General features: G+C 55.1%; 7 protein-coding genes across 7 annotated transcripts; 4 read left to right on the forward strand and 3 right to left on the reverse strand.

Annotated features, from left to right (window-relative positions):
- Positions 1-67: 67 nt before the first annotated feature.
- BAUCODRAFT_34412 (uncharacterized protein) lies at positions 68-1,800 on the forward strand. The gene is made up of 2 exons (XM_007678587.1): positions 68-500; positions 551-1,800. The coding sequence occupies exons 1-2, from the start codon at positions 236-238 to the stop codon at positions 1,555-1,557; spliced, it is 1,272 nt and encodes a 423-aa protein (XP_007676777.1). The 5' UTR covers positions 68-235; the 3' UTR covers positions 1,558-1,800.
- Positions 1,736-8,524, reverse strand: BAUCODRAFT_24680 (uncharacterized protein; the record flags this gene model as incomplete). Its single annotated transcript, XM_007678541.1, has 2 exons — positions 1,736-6,521; positions 6,582-8,524. The coding sequence occupies 2 exons, from the start codon at positions 8,522-8,524 to the stop codon at positions 1,736-1,738; spliced, it is 6,729 nt and encodes a 2,242-aa protein (XP_007676731.1).
- A 398-nt stretch (positions 8,525-8,922) lies between these two features.
- On the forward strand, positions 8,923-10,256 carry BAUCODRAFT_498260 (uncharacterized protein). The gene is made up of 3 exons (XM_007678896.1): positions 8,923-9,212; positions 9,265-9,508; positions 9,564-10,256. Exons 1-3 carry the CDS (start codon positions 9,108-9,110, stop codon positions 10,157-10,159), a joined length of 945 nt encoding a protein of 314 aa, XP_007677086.1. The 5' UTR covers positions 8,923-9,107; the 3' UTR covers positions 10,160-10,256.
- Positions 10,257-11,773: 1,517 nt separating this feature from the next.
- On the reverse strand, positions 11,774-12,031 carry BAUCODRAFT_54261 (uncharacterized protein; the record flags this gene model as incomplete). Its single annotated transcript, XM_007678722.1, has 1 exon — positions 11,774-12,031. A coding segment is annotated over one exon (258 nt), but the record flags the coding sequence as incomplete, so codon positions are not given.
- Positions 12,032-13,350: 1,319 nt separating this feature from the next.
- On the forward strand, positions 13,351-15,114 carry BAUCODRAFT_71745 (glycosyltransferase family 22 protein; the record flags this gene model as incomplete). Its single annotated transcript, XM_007678808.1, has 1 exon — positions 13,351-15,114. One exon carries the CDS (start codon positions 13,351-13,353, stop codon positions 15,112-15,114), a length of 1,764 nt encoding a protein of 587 aa, XP_007676998.1.
- A 394-nt stretch (positions 15,115-15,508) lies between these two features.
- BAUCODRAFT_148543 (uncharacterized protein) lies at positions 15,509-16,879 on the forward strand (the record flags this gene model as incomplete). Its single annotated transcript, XM_007678897.1, has 2 exons — positions 15,509-15,749; positions 15,804-16,879. The coding sequence occupies 2 exons, from the start codon at positions 15,509-15,511 to the stop codon at positions 16,877-16,879; spliced, it is 1,317 nt and encodes a 438-aa protein (XP_007677087.1).
- BAUCODRAFT_34426 (uncharacterized protein) lies at positions 16,852-18,812 on the reverse strand. The gene is made up of 2 exons (XM_007678588.1): positions 18,400-18,812; positions 16,852-18,329 (listed from the first exon to the last, which is right to left on the reverse strand). Exons 1-2 carry the CDS (start codon positions 18,743-18,745, stop codon positions 16,948-16,950), a joined length of 1,728 nt encoding a protein of 575 aa, XP_007676778.1. The 5' UTR covers positions 18,746-18,812; the 3' UTR covers positions 16,852-16,947.
- Positions 18,813-18,835: the final 23 nt, after the last annotated feature.

The following is an 18,835-nucleotide window of genomic DNA, read 5'->3' on the forward strand; positions in this document are numbered from 1 at the left end:
AAGTGCTCGGAGGCGTCCCGGTCCCGATACTGCGGAAACGCTACGGCAGTGGCCGCAGAGCCCCAAGGCTTAAACTTCGTCGTTGCGAAGCTGTCTCGTGCCTCGCGGCAGCGCTCACCTTCTCATCATCCACAGTCATTGACGACCCGGCACTGCGCACTATCAACGCAACTCGCACAAATTCCACTAACTGCTGAACAGTCAGTCTGAATCGTCCACTAAGTAACCGGGAGTCATGGCACAAGACGAAGGCATGAAACGGATAGAGGAGGCAAAGCAACTATCGAAAGATCAGCCAGCGAAGGCCGAGCAGATATATAAAGACATCCTTTCGAAACCGCCCGGAACGAATGACAAGGCAGTGCGTGAATTCGAGAGTGCTTTGATGGGCCTTGGCGAGCTGTATCGGGATCACAAGCGGACACAGGATCTGGCCAACCTCATACAGCAAACGCGCGATGTCCTCACGAGCTTCGCGCGGGCGAAGACTGCTAAGCTTGGTCAGTGGACAGCATGCGTTGTTGAGAGATATGTATTGATATAGTAACAGTACGGCAACTTCTGGATCTTTTCACGGCAATACCAAATACCCTTGATACACAAGTCTCCGTCACCAAGTCATGCATAGACTGGGCCGTCTCGCAGCGGCAAGGCTTCCTGCGACAGAACCTCGAAGTCCGACTTGTAGGCCTGTACATGCAGAAGCAGTCGTACTACGATGCCCTCACCCTCATCAACAGCCTGCTCAAAGAGCTGAAACGGCTTGACGACAAGCTTGTACTTGTCGAAGTGCAATTGCTCGAGAGCAGAGTGTACCATGCTTTGGGCAACGTGCCCAAAGGCCGTGCAGCTCTCACTTCCGCCCGCACATCTGCAGCCTCCGTCTACTGCCCGCCCTTGCTACAAGCGGGTCTGGATATGCAGTCCGGCCAATTGCACGCGGAAGACGGCGACTTCAACACTTCGTACTCCTACTTCATCGAGGCTATGGAAGGCTATCACTCGCAAGACGAGACGGCCCGCGCCACCTCTGCTCTCCAGTACATGCTGCTCTGCAAGATCATGCTTAACTTGAAGGACGATGTCGACACGCTCATGACTTCTAAGCAAGCTCTGAAGTATGCCGGCAAGAACCTTGATGCCATGAAGGCCGTAGCTCGCGCGCACTCGAATCGCAGTCTGGAGGAGTACGAGACCGCACTGCACAATTACCGGTACGAGCTGGGCAGTGACCGGTTCATCGCCTCTCACCTCCGTCGGTTGTACGACAGCATGCTGGAGCAGAACTTGATCAAAGTCATTGAACCTTTCTCGAGGGTCGAGATCAGCCACGTGGCGCAGATGGTCGGCTTGGACGTGCAGCAAGTGGAGCGGAAATTGAGTCAGATGATCCTGGATCGGGTGATCATTGGCGTGCTCGATCAGGGAAAAGGTGTTTTGATTGTGTACGAAGAGACCGAGAGGGACAAAGGGTATGACGCGGCGATAGAAGCGATTGAGAAGCTTGGGAATGTGGTGGATGTGCTCTACACTAATCAAGCAAGTCTGCTTGAGTAAGCTACTGGCACCATATTGGTGTGAGGCGCCTAGCAAGACTGTACGAATAAGGCAAGCATGATGAAGCATAGCGTTAGCGGTATGTAGTGCCTGCGCTTCGCCGACGGGCACATTCAGCGCGTTTTCAGCGCTATTGCCGACAATACAATTAAGACTGTTCACGCCCACTGTGGTACACTCAGTCGTCATCATCTGTGTAGGCTCGGGAGAATTTGACCAGACTGCTGAAGTCCTCAAGATCCTCGACACCGTTATATCGCATGACCCATGACCGTGGCTGCAAGCTGAACCGTCCATTGATCCTCACCAACTTCGTCCGTTCAGCCGTCACTTCATCGCCCGTTGTCTCAAGCGGCTCTATAGGTGGAGCACCTTGCTCCACTAGCGCTATTCTGCGCCTCTCGCGGTGTTGAAGGATATCGACATCAATTGTATTGATGGCGACAACCCGGTACACATAGATCGTCTTTTGCTGGCCGTGACGTCGTACGCGACCAATAGCTTGGGCCATAGTGGAGTCGTAGCCGTACTGCGTATCTCGCAGCAGCGGCGAAAGGAAGATGACGTGATTGGCACATTGCAGATTGAGACCGGCTGCAGTGTCGTCTGAAGCGTTCAAGATGATGACGGTGTTCTCGTTCTTCGTGAAAGCCTCGATTGTGTCTGCCGCCTTGTTTGCGGTCGTGATCGGAGTTGCTCTGATATTCACAGCCTCAAAGGCCCGCTGTGCTTCAGCAACCTGCTCCTCATATTGCACGAATAGGATTGCCTTGTCGTTTTGCGCTCTGACATTCTTCAGGATGTCAACAACGGCAGCCAGCTTCGCACCATGTGGCATGCTATTAGTAGTGTCCGGATCACCCATCTTTTGCCTCCAGAGAAGATGATGCGGCTGCATCGAGCACCCACAACCTGCAGCTGGGCATTGGGTGCTGTGCTGCTCACCAAGGGTCTGGAAGCAATCATAGCAGATAATGTGGCCACATAGAGCGGAGACTGCAGTATCTTTAGCGTTCCCTTCTCCCGTACATGCATTGCCTTGACAGAGCTTGCTGAGTCTGTCGCACTGCGCGGTGGCCGCATCCCGCACCTTAGCCACATTCTGAAGGTAGCGTAAAGAGCGAGTGGAGACGGCCATGCGCTTGCTCAACTCGTTGACCTTACTAGTAAGGGAGTTTCTCGGTGCGGAGATCGAGGTCTTCGAACCCATTTCGGCATCATCTTCCTCGGACTCAGCAAGCTTCTTAGCTTTGGCTGCCGGTTTACGAACGCTTACAGCTCCTGGCCCAGCTGCAAGAAGACTCTTGATTGTCGCGATGGTCTCATCATCCGCGAGATGCTTGTAGTCAAGCCATGTCCTCGTCCAAACGTCGAAAGCATCTTTCTCCTTGCTTCGAGCTTCGCATATAGCCTGCGCCAACTCCTGCCGAAGGAGTTGTAACTCTTCAATGCGAATAGCAACAAAAGCCTCCAGGCCAAAACCATTCTGGTTGGTATAATCGTTTGTAGGAAAGTAAGCTGCCGTCTTAGCTAATGCATCTTCTGAGCTGTCCGATGTACTCAAGGCGCGGTGCAAGCGCTCACCTCGGTGGGTGTCCTGTGACTTCCTGCCTGTCTTAATCCGCATCTCAAGAGAGTTAAGATGTTGTGAAAGCTCGGTATACAGTACCTTGTGTTCGAGACTCAAGGACACTGGCGTCAGTATCTCCATGATACGCATGCCGTCGCCGAAATCCATAAGGTTCTGCCGAACGAAGGTGTCCAAGAAGCGCTGATCGATTTCGTGGATACGAGTATATACCTCGTTTGAGGGTGTTTCACGCATCGCGTCAAACTTCTCAAAGTCTGTCATCTCTCTGCGCAGTCGTCTGATATTGCTCACTTTCATGACGCCTCTCGCATCGCTGCCATAGCGAAGCGGGACGCCCATCAAACCTGCGAGCTCCGCGATGTCGTAGAAGTCATCAATTGGCGGAGTACCTGACAAGCCCCACCGCTTGTCGGCGTGCAGGGCAGTAACAGCCGCGCGTTCCTTCGGCTCCAACAGGTGGAACTCGTCAATGATAATCCTGTCGAAGTAGAACATCTGGAGCAAGGGTCGACCGATGTGAGTCATGTCTGGTGTCACAGCCTCTGTCCAGAGAGACCCTGCCGTCGTCTTTGACCTCGCTTTCCTCGTTTTAGCAACATCCTTCCCTCGGAAGCGCTGAGACGGTATAGTTGCCTTGAAGCCGTCATCGCTCAGTAGTCTCTTATACTTCGCAACGATATGTCCTTCCAAAGTACACTTCGACGGTCGGGACCTCAATATAGCGAGGTGCTCAGGAATTTGCGAATGAGCATAGTCAAGCCATCTTGCAAACCCACGACCTGTCCCTGCTGCGACAGCGGGCCCAGGGAGGCCGGCAAAAGCAGCTAAACGGTTGATATATGACTCTGAATCGAGGATTGTGCGGCTGACTACTATAATGTCCGAGCTCTCAAAGTCGCTGATTGTATACTTGCTCAGATCAGACGTCTGCTTAACGACAATAATCTTCGACCTAGCGGGGAAGAATTCGGCGATCTCCCTATTCCATTGTGCTATTAGGTGCGATGGGCAGACTATGACTGTTGCGATCGAGGTGTACAGCCCTTGAGCTTGACTCGGTCGGCGCGCGCTGAGCTCGGCGTGCATATACAGAGGGTCCGTTCGCTGTGCGCTGATTAATGCAAGGCTGGTGATTGTTTTGCCAAAACCTGGATGATCGCAGCAAAAGCCTCCTCTCACAGTGATTGAGACGTTTGCTCGGACTTCAGTTCGCCATCCAACCACTGGCAGGGTCGCCTCTTGTGACTCCTCGATAACGAAGTCTACGCCGGCTTCTTGTGCTATCATCCATGCAAGTTGAAGTCGCTGCGTCGGAAACAAGGTTGATTTCTTCAGTACCGTACCGTCGTAGGTCTCGCCCGAGGTTGGCCGTAATTTAAAGTGCGGGAAAGTGGTAGACTTGTTGGCATGATCAGTAGTCAGTCGCCACGAAAATACCGCATCCTTTAGACTAGTCGGCAGACGAGCGAGTACTCTGTGCGCTAGAGACACGATGTTTACACCAAAAGTAATGCCGGCCGAGTCGTGTGGTGTCTGAACGACAAGAGGCTCCGGTCTCGATTTAATGGCTCGCTCATAAGCCGCAGCGCTGCCTGGATCTTCGTACGGGTCGAGTTCCTGTTTGTCTGATTTGTTTTGTTTGTCTGACAGCTTCCACTTGAGCTGAGGCCTTTCGGGTGCACATCTGAGACAGCTTGAGCTTGCTTCAAGAGCGAAGGTTCGCCATTCACCGTAGTCTAGCTTTCGACGCATAGCTTCCAAAATCCAGATTCGGCTCGAGATAGATTCGATATCGAAGGACAAGTTCGTATGACCGCTGTGTCCTGCTGCTACGCTCGTCCCTTCACAGGTAACAAGGTGCTGAGCACTGTCGCAAGCTGAGCTCCCTTCGATCTCCATCTCCATCTCCGACAATCCTAGGCGTAGGCTGGTATCCGCAGGCATGAGACGAAGTCCTTCTGAAGTTACCCACTTGCTGTCAAGGGCAATGCGGGCTTCGGCGTGCATACTCTGCTCCCCATCTGTTCCAATGTCCTTCCACGGCCTCCATGGCGCCACGATACGGGCAATGAGCTGTCGGAGCTCATCGTACTCGATATCAGCACAAGAGTGGGCAAATACGAAGCAATCCTCATCCGAGCTACCTGTTCTTGTACAGTCCAAGAACAGATACAACGGCAACTTTGTTTCGTCTTTATCAAGCTTGCGGTATAGGCTGCAGCATGCAGTACCGCATTTTGGGAACAGGCGATACGTCCCGCTGAGCATAGCGCTCACTGAAATCGCAGGCTCTGCAACCGTGTCCACCAAGGAGATTTCCAGCATATCCGGTTGTGTGTGGCTGTGGAACTGTGGCATCTCGTTCCGTGCCCACCAAGTCGGGGTAGGTCGCCCTGCAGGCTTTACCTGCAACGGCAGGAACTCGTTGGTGGGCATACGGACAGACCACCCGTCGCCGTAGAAGCTACCAGAGACACTCGCTTTAGCAATTGGTGGCAGCAGTGTATGTCGGAGCCAGCTATTGGCAGGCAGCTCTTTTGCTGGCAAAGCATACAAGCGCCACTCGGCCAGAAGTGGCTCGACAACCAATTCCAAACGAGCATCTTCGCTTATGAATTGCACAGTCCAGCTTTGAGTCCTGCGGACCGAGTGATAGGTGAAGGTCGAACAGAGTGCCTTCTGAGCGGCTTCCACATATGACTGTACCTGTTTTGTCTCCGCTCGTGGCCACACGTCGGTTATGCTCACCTCGCCGAAGGAGACGCGGAGTGGAATCTGTCCCAGAAGCATTTCGATGAATCCCAATGGGTTGCTGCGGCAGGTTTGCGACTCCCGTTGGTACGCATGGGCAGGGTTGCCACCACAAGTAACGCAGGCGGTATGTCCGCAGTCAATGCACCTCTGGAGCGCCTTGGAAGTGCGGCCAAGGCTTCCCTCGCAATGACAGAGTCGCATAGAAGCACGCGCCTCGCCAAGCAAGCGTTGAAGATCCATCTCTGTGCCTTCACCGCAAGTCTCAGTGGACCATAACATATCTCGAGACGTAGACAGTCCGCTCGTAGGTTCGCTCAAGGTTTGGTCCGCGGAGCGCTGTTCTTTAGCTGGCGGAAGTACGCTATACCCTGATATTAGAGCCGCGAGTATAGCCGGTCCGACAACACTTGTAGTCATTGCGTTGCCCGCCAAGTCTCGTACTTCGCCTTGTGTTTCGGTCGTGAAGGATATCTGGTCCAAGGGTAGGCCTTGAAGCTGCAGAGCTTCTCCTGGTGCGAGAATCCTTTTGGCATCTGAAATGTATGGTTTGCCAGACGGAGTAAGACAGCCAGTAATGCCGTTCGGGATAGAGTTCGATATTCGTTCGATGTTCTGAGAGCTAGGAGCAAAGTAGGCTTCGTCAGCTTTGACTCTTACACAATGAAGCCATTCTACTCACATGTCCCATATCTTAGTCTTATACCGGCCATCTGTAAGACTCCCCGATGGAAGGCTGGCGCGCAGATAAGCCGCATCAATCGTGTCTTTTTCGCGCTCGACGAGACGATTAAACCAAGCTCTGTCGCCTCCCTCAAGAGGCAGCATTGCACCACTCTCTTGCCACAGAGTGAACGGTCGTGCAGTGCCAAGCCTCTGTGCTGCTCGGTAACCTATCTGCCGGATTTCGCATAATTCCCACGCCACATCTTTACTGCCTTGCTGGTCATCACCGCGGCTGGTCTGCTGAGGGGTGACGCGATCATTGGGTAGCAGAAAGGAAGACACAGGGCTGCTCGCATATCGCTTGAACTGCTCCATGAGACCTTGCCACTGCACACCCATCGTCTTGACGTTAGTACCGGCTCTGAGCTTGTCGAAGCATACCATGTAGCCTCGTTGGCGTGTCTGTGGGATGTAGTAGTCTTTAGTGTCCACGATCACGCAGGCACATTCATAGTTGAGGTCTGTGTAGTGTGACAGCATGCGATCCCACTTCGCGCTTACGACATTTTCGAAGATAATGATCGAAGGTCGACACGCCTTACAGTAGGCAAGCGCGCCGTACCAGGTTCTGCCGGATTCGCCGCCGTCATCGATGTCTTTCTGCTTGTTGTTGAGGCCACTGTAATCGACGCAGGATGTGCCCAAGATCAGAATATCAATGCCAGTAGGTATTGGGACGCGCGAACCGTAGGCTGTTGTCGCTGTTGGCTTTTCGCTTTCGAATGCTTTAGGGAACTCTGTAATGTCACGAAAGATAACCGGCGGTGCGAAGTTGCGCTCGATGTAAGCTTGCTTGTACGGCACGATCTCGGCAGAGAATACATGCTCAACATTAATGCGACCTTGGCCCATCTTCTCTGCTAATGATTGGTCGACCATGCTGAGTGCGAGAAGAGGACTCTCGGTCCCGGAGCACATCGTAGCAACTCTGAGGCACCGACCATTCAGGTGCTTAACGGCTTTAGCAAACCCTAGTGACAATGCTTTTGTGGTTATATCGCGGAAGATGTCACGAACTGAGTTGAGCGGCGGCAGGTTGCTCACCAGACCCTTCGGAATATCTTTGGGACGTGACAAAAGCTTCTTAGGTGTGCCAGACGTGCCGATGCCTTTTCTTTTTGATATCTTGCCGGTCAGCCGGGTGAATGCATTCTTGACTGCCTTCGCAGTTGCTGGCTTTACTGGCTCGGCAGATTCCGATGCAGAGACATCGCTTGACTCAGCAGTTCCATCGTGAGTAGTCTCTGACACACAATGCTCGTCGCCGGTAGGTTGATCGTCAATGAAATTGTATTCTTCATCATCATGGATGACCTTCCTTCGCCGGATACGGCCCTTCTTCTGTGGGAGACTCTCAAGCTGCAATCCATCGTCCTCGGAATCCTCGTGATAAGCTCGTTGGCTCACAGCACCAGTACTCCTCCTAGGCCTTAATGCTGTTACAGGATGTTGTACATACGGTTCAGGCGCTGCTTGCGGACTCACCACACCCGCATGTTGATCCGTGGGCGATGTGTTTCTTGCCCTCGCATTTACAGCTGAGGCGTTCGAGTGTTGGATTGCTGAAGTCTGAAAGTACTTTGCGATGCCAGAGGCGGACTTCGAAGCTTGGACCTTTTTGATGGATCGCTGTGTTTCTGGTGGTGTGCAACTCGCCGTTTGCAGTACATCTAGCACCCCTTTCTTCGGTAACAACACACACTCGACAATGCGCCTTCGTTTGTTGTGTTGGATCTCGTACAAGGGTCCATGGGAATCCTTAATGAGAGCGGTACCTGTAGCTGCGCTTTCTGCGTGCTTCTTCCGAACCGAAGAAACGACGGTGCAGTCAGAGTCAGGGTGAGCCGTATTTGCAGCCTCTGTGAACCTACGTTTCCGAGAAGCGGCTAAGACTGCCATTGTAGGTTCTGCATACTATCGCTGTACACCTCAATGTCAAAAGAGCATTCACGGTTTCGAGGTGTCGCTGTGCGTATGGTGGCAGCGGAGTGCGACGCGTTGAGGAAGACGCGCCTGACCGAGGCATCGCCGACTCCCGAAATTGAGCCGTTCAGCCATCTCCCACTGCAGCATGCCATGGCGCAAGAATATGTGACGCAAAGGTTGCACATCAATCTGCCCCACAACAGTCAACGACGCGAAAGAGTTGACGCTGTACTCTTGGTATAGTGCTTGAGTCTGCTGATCGGGCTGCAGGCAATGTTTTTGCAGCACATAGCTGGAAAGACAAGGCCACAGACTGCGCCCCGAAGGTGTCTGCTCCCGATATTCTGAGACTGGTAGGCTCACACCCTTACTGTTGCACTATAAGGAGGAGGTTACCGCAGTGTTGCACGACATAGGTAGTCTGAATGTACTGAGTTGAAAGGTGGAACGATCAAGCGTCATTGATTCATGAGAACATTGGCAAGATGCAGCCGTAGTAAAGCCGAGTGAAGTCGGAGAGTGAAGCGTGCATGGAGTACAATCCAGCCATTTACTAATGATGGCGGCTTTCTACACTTTCGAAGACCTCTCAGGCGGCCAAACAAGTTCTAGCTCCGACAACCCTTACGACGGTCTTCTCGAAGCATGCGGTCACGATCCAGTGAGTGACATTGAGGCATGATTGTGTTGGAGGTACCTAACCGGAAGTACAGAAACAGATTCAAGCCCGCTACGAGTTGCATCGGACCAACCGCAATGCTCAGCAAGGAGCGAAACTCCTAGCGCCCGAGTTTCCGGGCGTGACAGTCGATGAGATCCTCGCAAAGCTCGAGAATCCAAGCATCGAACCCGGCTTCACAGACTGGAGGCATTGCCTTGTATCCTGGGCTCGACCGCCTCAACATGTCCGTTCCCTGATTGCAGGGATCCAGCAGAGGCTGCTCACGGTTGCACCAAGTGGGTCAACCTGCTACGACTCAGTCTTCTCGCTTATGTGGACTGATAACTGTAGATACATGGACAATGCCACAGCCTAATCTGCATATGACTGCCCTCGAGATCACACACTCCCTTGGTGCGAACGAGATCGATGATCTAGTAGAGCAGATGCTACCTAGCGTACCAGCATTCACAGACTACACGTTCGAGCATAGAGCAAGACTAGTCAAGCCAATGTTAAGCTTCGATGCACAAGCCTTGGCCCTCTCCTTCCTCCCCGCCGCAGGCGAATTTGGGAGGGATGCGAGAGCAGACGCTTATACCTACCATCACCTGCGTCGGGATTTGTACGCCAAAGCTTCCGCAACTGGTGTGAAGGTTGCAAGCCGGTACGTGATACCCTCCGCGCATCTGACAATTGCTCGCTTCGTGACGAAGAGTGACTTCGAAGCTGCGGATGGGAAGGTGGACCATGCTAAAGTCCAGGAACTGCTTGGTGTTATTGAATCAATCAACAGCTGGCTTCATGCAGAGTATTGGCCAAGTGAAGACGGCAGTGACGATGCTTTTGCGTGGATCGTAGGCGAGGAGAAGGGCTTGGATTACCGGAAAGGAGCGCTCTGGTATGGTGGCGGTGGTGAAACTGTTCACCTTGGGCGTGGATTTTGAGAACAAGCTTAGTCCAGCCAGATCTCCTAATACGAAAGGTGATGGCTATCACATTAGCTCAAATAAGCCATACTGTGATATCGAGCAGACTGAGCATCCTGCCGCGTGGCGCTACGGATTACGCAGGCACGGCTACGCACGCCGAAGCCGTGCGAACCATTACATCCGACCTCCTCGGCTGACAGGCGCTCTCAATGAGCTCTTTGGTGCCAGAGGCCATCCTTCCAATATCGCCACGCAGAGGCTGTGGCAGGGTTGCGGTTCCGCGTACGTCGAGACGCAGTACACAGACGTTGACAGCCCTACATACTGGGTATGCGTGTTCGTCCGGTGTTCCAATTTCTGAGACCCAGCAGCACCACGCTAGGCCCGACGTTAGCTGATATCTCGCTTCGACATCTCATTAGAACAACTGCGCAAAGGCTGCTAGCCTTGCCCACCTCCCATTCTGCGCAAAATATCGGCCAGGTTGTGCTGCGATTGTTGCTGTTGCTGCTGCTGAGGCGCACCGGTATACGCACCAGCTTGCTGATAATGCTGTGGATACTGCCCGTATTGTGCTTGCTGCTGTTGGTGCTGCTGCTGCTGGACTCCGTTCCAGGCTTGCTGCTGATTTTGGAAGAAAGCCGGATTAACATACGCTCCGGGCGGAACCGGTGCGGCTGTATGAGATGGAGCCTGCTGCTGATAGCCTTGTTGGCCATGGTAGCCCGTCTGCGGATGGTGTTGTGGTGGAGGCTGCGCCGCGCTTCCGTATTGGAAAGTGTAGCCGTTGAACTGGTACGACTGCTGGTGCGGCGGCGGCGGCGGCGGCTGTTGAGTGTAGCTCGCCGGCTGATACTGCTGAGCTTGCTGTGGCGGCAGCGGCACATTCGGCTTCGGAGGCAGAGATAACTGGCGGTCTTCGTCGCCTCGGTCATGATTGTGTCGGTCCGGAAAGCTGTGCGCATTGCCACGATGTCCGCCGTTCGCTTGCCCGCCGAACCCACCACCACGAGCCCCACCGCGCTGTTGCCGGTCATTGTTATGGCCACCTCGCTGTTGCCGATCATGGTTGAAGCCGCCACGCCCTCTGCCCCTGTCGCCTCTGCCCCGCCCACGGTCGCCACGCCCTCTGCCTCTCCCTCGCTCGAAGCCGCCCTGCTGTTGCGGTCTTGGCGGAGGAGCTGCGCCTCCACCTGCCATCATCTGACTGAGGTTGTCCGGCCGTTTGAGCGGATTATAGAACTCATCCGCGGGCTCGTCATCATAGCTCATCCCACCACCATACCCCTGCCTCGGAGCATCACCGCCAGTTACGAACGTTTGCCCGCCCTCGTTGCCGGGTGCGCCGAAACTGTACAGAGCACTGTCGCTGCCAGCGTATCCACCTCGTCCGTTCGCATGTGCCGCGAAGCCTCCTCTACCGGCCTTCTTCGCCTGCTTCTTCTGCCGCTTATACTCCGCCTCTGCCTCATCGTCCGAGAACTCAATCTCATCCTCGCCGACCTCTTCGTCATGGATGTTGGAGGCATCCGTGCCTTTCAGGTTCTTGAGCGGTTGCGTGAAGACAAAGGTGCTGTGGCTGTCGACATAGTACACTTTCGCGCCATGCTGCAGGCCCAGCTCCTCAATCTCTTGCTGGTTAGTGAAGGCGACGCTGTACATTGGCTCCTGCACTCGGCCTAGCGTCTCTGCTACTACGCCGATGACTTCGCGCTTGTCGTTGCAAAGCACCGACCCCGACTCCAATACTTGGTATTCGCCTGGTGTAGACCCTTTGATAAGTAGATGATTTTCGACCGACCTCTGCACGGTACCTAACTCGGTGATCTTCGTCTCGTCTGTGATCGCAACGTCAGGCTTCGGCACGACGACTTCCTTGACCTCATTCGCGGTCCGAGGCTGGCGGTCGCCTGCTGCACCATCCTTTCTACGCCCACCGTCGTCGTCATCGTCGCCTTCGCCAGACATTAGGATCTTCGCCGCAGTGGCTGGGTCGAGCATCTCGTAACCGCCATCGCTGTCGGATTCGGAGTCGGAGCTCTCGTCGTCCTTATCACTGTCGGAATCTGATGTCGACTCCGCATCGGACGAGTCAAACTGCCACTCTGCGTTCGCGACCTCCTTCTGCGCTGCAGCAGCTGCCATGAACTCTGTGTCTTGCGTGACTTTCGTCTGTGCTGGCTGGCTTGCTGATTCACCGCCATGCGTGCCGTTTGTCGTTGCAGCCGGGTCAACCTCAACAGTGACGGCAGCTCCAGCATCTTCTGGCGCTGACCGCAGCTCGTTGGCCGCGTGATCTGTAGAAGCTGTAACGTTTTCCATGTTTGCATCGCCATCACCATTCACGGCGCTCGTTTCTTCCAGCATGCGGACTGTGGGTTCTTCGACTGCTGACACGTGGTGCTGCTCGTCTACTAAAGCGTCTCCGTCGTCAATAGCCTCCACGGGTACGCCGTCACCCGTCTCTTCCGCGGATACACCAGGCTCCAGGTCGCGATGTGGCGCATCGTTGGCGTCTGTCGCTGAAGGTAGTACATCCCCAGCAGACGCTTGAACCTCAACCGCAGAAACGAGATCTGTCTCTGGCTGGATGGGCTCCTCTTGCGCTTCATCCAGTGCTGCTTCTGGAACACTGCCAATCACCTTTTGCTCTGCAGATGGCTCGACTCGCTCCGCCGTCATACTTGAAGTGTCATAGATGTCGTCCCAGCCCTCATCATCCACTACCTCCTCTTGCAACTCCTCAGTAATCTCCAGCGGAGCTTCGAGTCGCACGCGCTTGGCTGGACGTGCTTCGTCCGCATCCCGGTACTCCAGCCTTGGATCTGCTGACATGTCCATACCGGCTACCAACTTGCACCGCTACGGTAGGCTGAGTTGTAGCAATGGGTGGAATGGATTAAAGATTGATGGCACAGTACTACGGGGAAAGGTCAAATTTCCTAAGTCCGCGACGTCACAGCACGCGCCTTGGTGGTCCAAGCTTCGTGTGTCTCCAAGCAGTTCAACTCTCCTTGAAATGAAATACATCTCGCTCAACGATGCATCCGTGACCTGACAAGATGGCTTCTAAGAACGGCGCGGCCACGAAGAGGTCTATCAAACATGCCAACGGCAGTGGTCAAGATGTCAAAGCACCTCAGCTAGTACGAAGACCTGGCAATGCTCGTAGCAAGCCTCAGCCCGCGCCTCTCCAGCTCTCCAGCATGAACGCGTTCTATGCCTTGTTCGCGAGTCACATAGTCGCCGCCATCTTCTCCCCCATCCAGGACTGCGACGAAGTCTTCAACTACTGGGAACCCACCCACTACCTTACCCACGGCCATGGCTTCCAAACCTGGGAGTATTCGCCCGAGTACGCCATCCGCTCATGGGCGTATACTGGCCTACACGCCCTGGTGACTCTGCCCGTCAAGCTTGCCAACGGCGACAAAGTTGCTGCCTTCTACCTACTCCGGATCTTTTTAGGCTTCATCTGCGCTCTGTCCGAGACCAGGCTATTCTCGAAGATTGCCGCCACGCTCAACCCAAGGATTGCCGTCTTGTTCCTCGTCATCATGGCGACGAGCCCGGGCATGTTCCATGCCAGCGTTGCGTATCTGCCCAGCAGTTTCGCCATGTGCTTTGTCATGCTTGGCATGGCAGCCTTCATGGATTGGCGAGGCGGTCTACGCACGGCACAGGGTATCTGGATGTTTGGCGTTGGTGCCTGCCTTGGCTGGCCGTTTGCCGCTGCACTGTCTGCACCTTTCCTTATCGAAGAACTCTACCTGGCGTCGATAAGCGACACGCAAGGCATGCTTGAGCTTTTCTGGCGTGTGGTAGACGGCGTTGTCCGGACACTGCTTTGCCTCGGACTGCAAGTCAGCGTCGATGGGTTCTTCTACAAGAAGCTCCTACTGGTGCCGCTCAACATTGTTACCTACAACATTTTCAGCAGCAAAGGGCCGGAACTCTACGGGACCGAACCGTGGCACTTCTACCTTCGAAATCTGTTTCTGAACTTTCATGTCTGGCTACTGCTTGCACTATCGGCGATGCCACTCGTGCTCGCCCAGCACTTCTTCCGCACCAAAGGAGCGACCAAATCGAGCTGGCTTCGTGGCGTAGTATTCCTCACACCCTTTTACATCTGGCTGGCAATCTTCACCCTTCAGCCCCACAAGGAAGAGCGTTTCATGTACCCTGCCTACCCTGCTCTGGCCCTGAATGCAGCAGTCGCCATGCACATCATCCTCGCCAACCTCGGCTCCACCGATCAGAGCGACTTGATCGCGAAGATCCCCGTCATGCTTCGCTTGGCCGGCATTCTCGGCTTCATCGTTCTTGCCCTCTCCGTCTCAGTTCTTCGCATCATGGGCCACATCAGCGCCTACGACGCTCCCTTGTCGGTATACCACCCCTTAAAGGCGAACGCCACCAACCCAGGCGACACCGTGTGTCTAGGCAAGGAATGGTACCGCTTCCCATCCCACTACCATCTCCCCGAAGGCGTCAAGGCAAAGTTCATCAGATCCGAGTTCTCGGGTCTCCTACCTGGCGAGTTCAGCGAAGTCGCATCGGGTCAAAGCTTCGGTCTGTTTCCGGGTACCTGGCTCGTACCGCCTGGTATGAATGATGAAAACCGGGAAGATCTGTCTAAATACACGGATGTCAAGCACTGCAACTTTCTGGTCGACAGTCACTCGCCTTCTACGGAAGTTACGGGTCTTGAGCCAAGCTATATCTCGGATAACGCGACTTGGGAGAAGGTGCATTGCGTACCGTATCTGGATGCCGCTTCGACGAATATCGTTGGCAGACTGTTCTGGATACCAAATGCTACTTGGGTACCTGAGCAATACCAGCGAGTATGGGGTGAGTACTGCCTGCTTAAGCGTAGGCCGCAGAAGAAGCCCGTTGCAAGTACCCCTGCCGGTGCGGAAAGGACGAGAAGATATGATATTCCGAGCATCGAGACGCTTGGCTGAACGCATTTAGTCTTCAAAGTGCCGCACGAATAACGATATACACATGCGTCTGATTCACGTTCGCCAACGGAGACATCAACGTCGAAAGGCATAGACTGGGTCACGTGCGGTGGAGCTTACGCTTTCCAGATTGGGCAAAGACTTCCGCGTGCCCCTTCGGCCAACGACTGGACGTCAGAGCTGGCTCTGGAGAGACTCTGACCCCACGCAATCGCGTCTCTTATCGCGCTGCATACGGAGCTCATATTATTTGACTTAGAGATGGCTTCTTCACGACGCTACGCCCTCCAAGAGGTTCTAAATGTTTTATCGATTGGTTGTTACCGACCATTCCCCTCTCTGACCGCTATCCATGATGGAGTCTGCACAGCGTTGGATACAGGATAATTGCAGGATGGATCGATTGCAGGATGTCTTGGAGTTCGAACGGTTGAGACGAATCGTCAATGTGAAGACTGCACCTTACATCCTCTTGGCTTTGGCAGTGGCGCTGTTACTCCGCAATTACCTCAGCAAACAAACCCGACCAAAGACATGGCTGCAAAGCACACGTCGCTCTCCCGACCCAGAAAAGCCCACCGATGTCAACACATTCGCGGAAAAGCGAATGAAGCCTACCGAGCGCGAGCCGGGCAGTAAGACTCATCACCACCACGCATCACTTTCCAGCCACTAACGGAACCACCCAGCATGGACACCCTCCCCCTTCACCCGCCCCACGGCACCGCCCTACCCCAATTGGTCCCACCTAACCACCAAACCCCTCCCCTACCGCCCGTTCCGCCACGGGCCCTACCACATCACGATGGGCCTCCGCTCCATGCATTGGGACGAATGGATCGAGCTGGACAACCACTACCTCCGCTTCCACGCCGACAAAGCCCGCCGCATCGCCGAGCGCGGGCCCAAATGCTGCCGCACCTCCACCGGCGACCCCACCACCGCAGACCCCCGGGTTTGGGACGGCGCGGTCGAACTCCTCGAAGAACTCTCCGCGTACCTCAGCGAACGATACCCCTCCATGTTCGTCCGAACCGACGTCGGTGTCGACAACATCATCACAAACGAATCCTTCAACATCCCCGAACTGACCATGAACGGCATCCGCGAGGATCCAATGCAACTCTGCGCCCGCCTAATCCAAGACGACCTCGCCATCATGTTCGAAAAAGAGGACGGACAATACTACCTCCTCGCCGGCGCCATCCTCCTCGCCGGCTTCTGGCGTCTGGAGGACAAATTTGGCATGCCTTTATCCGAAATCCACACCTCCGGCGACGTGCCCGGGTTCAAGGAGAAGCTGGAGAAAGGGATGACGAACTTTTTCCGTCGCGTGCAGCCGGAGAAGGCGGTCTTGCGCAACAATTACTTCCTCCAGGTTGACGACGATCTAGCCTGGTCTAGTTCGATCGGGGACGAGGATAGTGAGACAGTGGGTTGGTTTACGGCGGAGAAGAACCGCGCGGTGGAACATCATTATTTTCGGTCAGAGAGGCAGAGTTTGAGACGTCTGCCGAGGAGTGGCGGGGTGGTGTTCACGATCCGCACGTACTTTCATCCGGTGACGGAGATTGCGGAGGAGGAGTACGTGCCCGGGAGATTGGCGAGTGCGGTGCGGAGTTGGGGGGAGGACGTGAGTCGGTATAAGGGGCGGGAGAGGTATGGGGAGGTGCTGTTGGAGTATCTCGACCAAAAGCATGAGGAGCAGGTTGCGAGGGGGGTGGACTTTTCGAAGGAGGAAGAGGTTAGAGCGTATCCTTGGTAATGGTATCTCATCACCGAATCGCGAATAGTATCGTTGCAGCAGGGGTATCATATCTCGCGTAAATAAAGTCAGACGGCACTCGTCCTCCGCTTCTTCTTCCTCAACCGCGCCCTCCGAACCCCCTCCTCCACCTTCGTAGCCCGCCACGTACACCCCTCCGCGAACTCGCACAGGCGGCATTTATACGCTTCCTCCACCTCCACACCTTTCGTCTCGCGCTCGCCGCGCCACCAGCGCAGTTCGTCGGAGACGTAGGCGTCGAGTTGGGAGGCGTTGTAGAGGAAGCTGCGTCGGCCCAATAAAGTGCCCGAGGAGGAGGTGCGGAATTCGGCTGTTAGGAGGGGGGATATCGAGGCGGAGTGAGAGGGCGAGGTTGTGGATGAGGCTGAAGTTCGGGAGACTGTGCGGGCGAAATCGGCGATCATCAGACTCCAAAGCGCGGAGAGGTTGTTGTGCGCCAGCAGAGTGTCGGTGGAATCTTGCCATCCATCGCCCGGGTCAGCCTCATCGGCATTCCCGAAGACAGTCGGGTGGTTCTCCTGCAACCCGACAGAAAGCTGACTCATCTGCGCCAGAAAAGCATCACTGAACGTCTTCTCCGGATCTACGGCATATCGTTCGAAAATCCGGTCGGCGGGGACTTGGTTGCCGGCCAGGGCGGTGAAGAGACGGTGGTAGAGCATGAGTTGGTAGTGGGTTGGTCTCAGCTGACTGCCGCCCTCTGGTGGTAAGGTCCTGGATTGGCGGGTCTTGACGTCGAGGAGGTAGATGGTTGGGGATTTCTCTTGCAGCGTGCCGAGCCAGGGGTTGCCGTTGCCGGTGCTGTTGCCGTTGTGATACTGTTCGAGGATGGAGGCGTGCGGGGAGGTGGTGGTGAGGTAGTCGGTTAATGTGCGCTGGTCGGAGGGGAGAGGTTGTTGCTTCTTGCCGCCTTGTGCGCCAGTACGTTCGGAAGCAGACTCCCCCTTCTGCCGCGACAACTCCACCTCCGCCTCCTCATCCGGACACGTCGTAGTAACGAAATCAACAACCCCATTCACCACCTCCCCATCCAACAAACCCCAAACCTCCAATTCCCTCGTCCTGCCCGTCTGCCTCAGCGTTCGCAAACCGGATATGACATTCCATATCCGCAGCGCGAAGCGATCCTCCTTCGTCACCACATCTACGGGCACGTCCGTGTGGACTTCCTCCTCCAATACTTTATGCACGCTCGAACCCTGCTTCATGGCCGTCGTCCTCCGCACGCGACCGTAGCGGCTGAGGTTGTAGAAGTACTGTAATTCGCACCATGCGGGGGAGATGATGTCGGTGACGGACAGTGGCTTCTTGGGCGCGGTGCGGAAGCGTTGGAGTGGTGTGCGGGTGTCATTCTTGTCTACGTCTCGCACAAATGAGGGAGCGGACTGCTCGCGCTCACGTCTTCGCTGTTCTTCCTCATCGGGGGGTGCTATGAGACGCTTTCGGTCAGCGCGTCAGCTTCTCCCAAACAATACTCTCGATGGTATTGTGAGACGCACGGGAGAAAGTGTGTCGGTTGACCTCGTCGTACTCGACCTCGACTGCCGGCCCTCCACGCTCGCCGTCTTTCCACCGCTGCAGCGCTTCCTGTGTACTGCCGAGGCCAGCGATGACTGCCACCAAGTTGTCGTGCAGGCGCGAGAAGCGCAGGACAGGCTTGCTGTCGCCGCCATGGTCGTCGAGGATGGTGGGTGCTTCAATGCTCGCTATCACGCTGCCCGGCGACTCGGATTGGGAGAAGAGGGAGTCTACGGCGGCTTCGTCCAGATCGGAGCCATAGTCACTGTCATTCCCTACTATCTGTGTGGTATTGTCTTGCGGAGGAGCAATGATGCTTGCCGCCATTGTGAGCGCATCGTTGGGTTGATGTGGTGACACGCTAGAGGTGATGTAGCGGTCATGGAGAGACGCGCTTCGAGGTTTCGCAGTGAAGCG

This window comes from Baudoinia panamericana (genome assembly GCF_000338955.1).
Source record: "Baudoinia panamericana UAMH 10762 unplaced genomic scaffold BAUCOscaffold_7, whole genome shotgun sequence".
Lineage (NCBI taxonomy): Eukaryota > Fungi > Ascomycota > Dothideomycetes > Mycosphaerellales > Teratosphaeriaceae > Baudoinia > Baudoinia panamericana.

Coding starts and splice junctions, on each gene's coding strand:
- BAUCODRAFT_34412 (XM_007678587.1), top strand. CDS start 236: ATGGCACAAGACGAAGGCATGAAACGGATAGAGGAGGCAAAGCAACTA. Junction 501..550: donor GGCGAAGACTGCTAAGCTTG/GTCAGTGGACAG, acceptor ATATAGTAACAG/TACGGCAACTTCTGGATCTT.
- BAUCODRAFT_498260 (XM_007678896.1), top strand. CDS start 9,108: ATGATGGCGGCTTTCTACACTTTCGAAGACCTCTCAGGCGGCCAAACA. Junction 9,213..9,264: donor AAGCATGCGGTCACGATCCA/GTGAGTGACATT, acceptor CCGGAAGTACAG/AAACAGATTCAAGCCCGCTA. Junction 9,509..9,563: donor GCTGCTCACGGTTGCACCAA/GTGGGTCAACCT, acceptor TGATAACTGTAG/ATACATGGACAATGCCACAG.
- BAUCODRAFT_34426 (XM_007678588.1), bottom strand. CDS start 18,745: ATGGCGGCAAGCATCATTGCTCCTCCGCAAGACAATACCACACAGATA. Junction 18,330..18,399: donor CAACCGACACACTTTCTCCC/GTGCGTCTCACA, acceptor AGCGTCTCATAG/CACCCCCCGATGAGGAAGAA.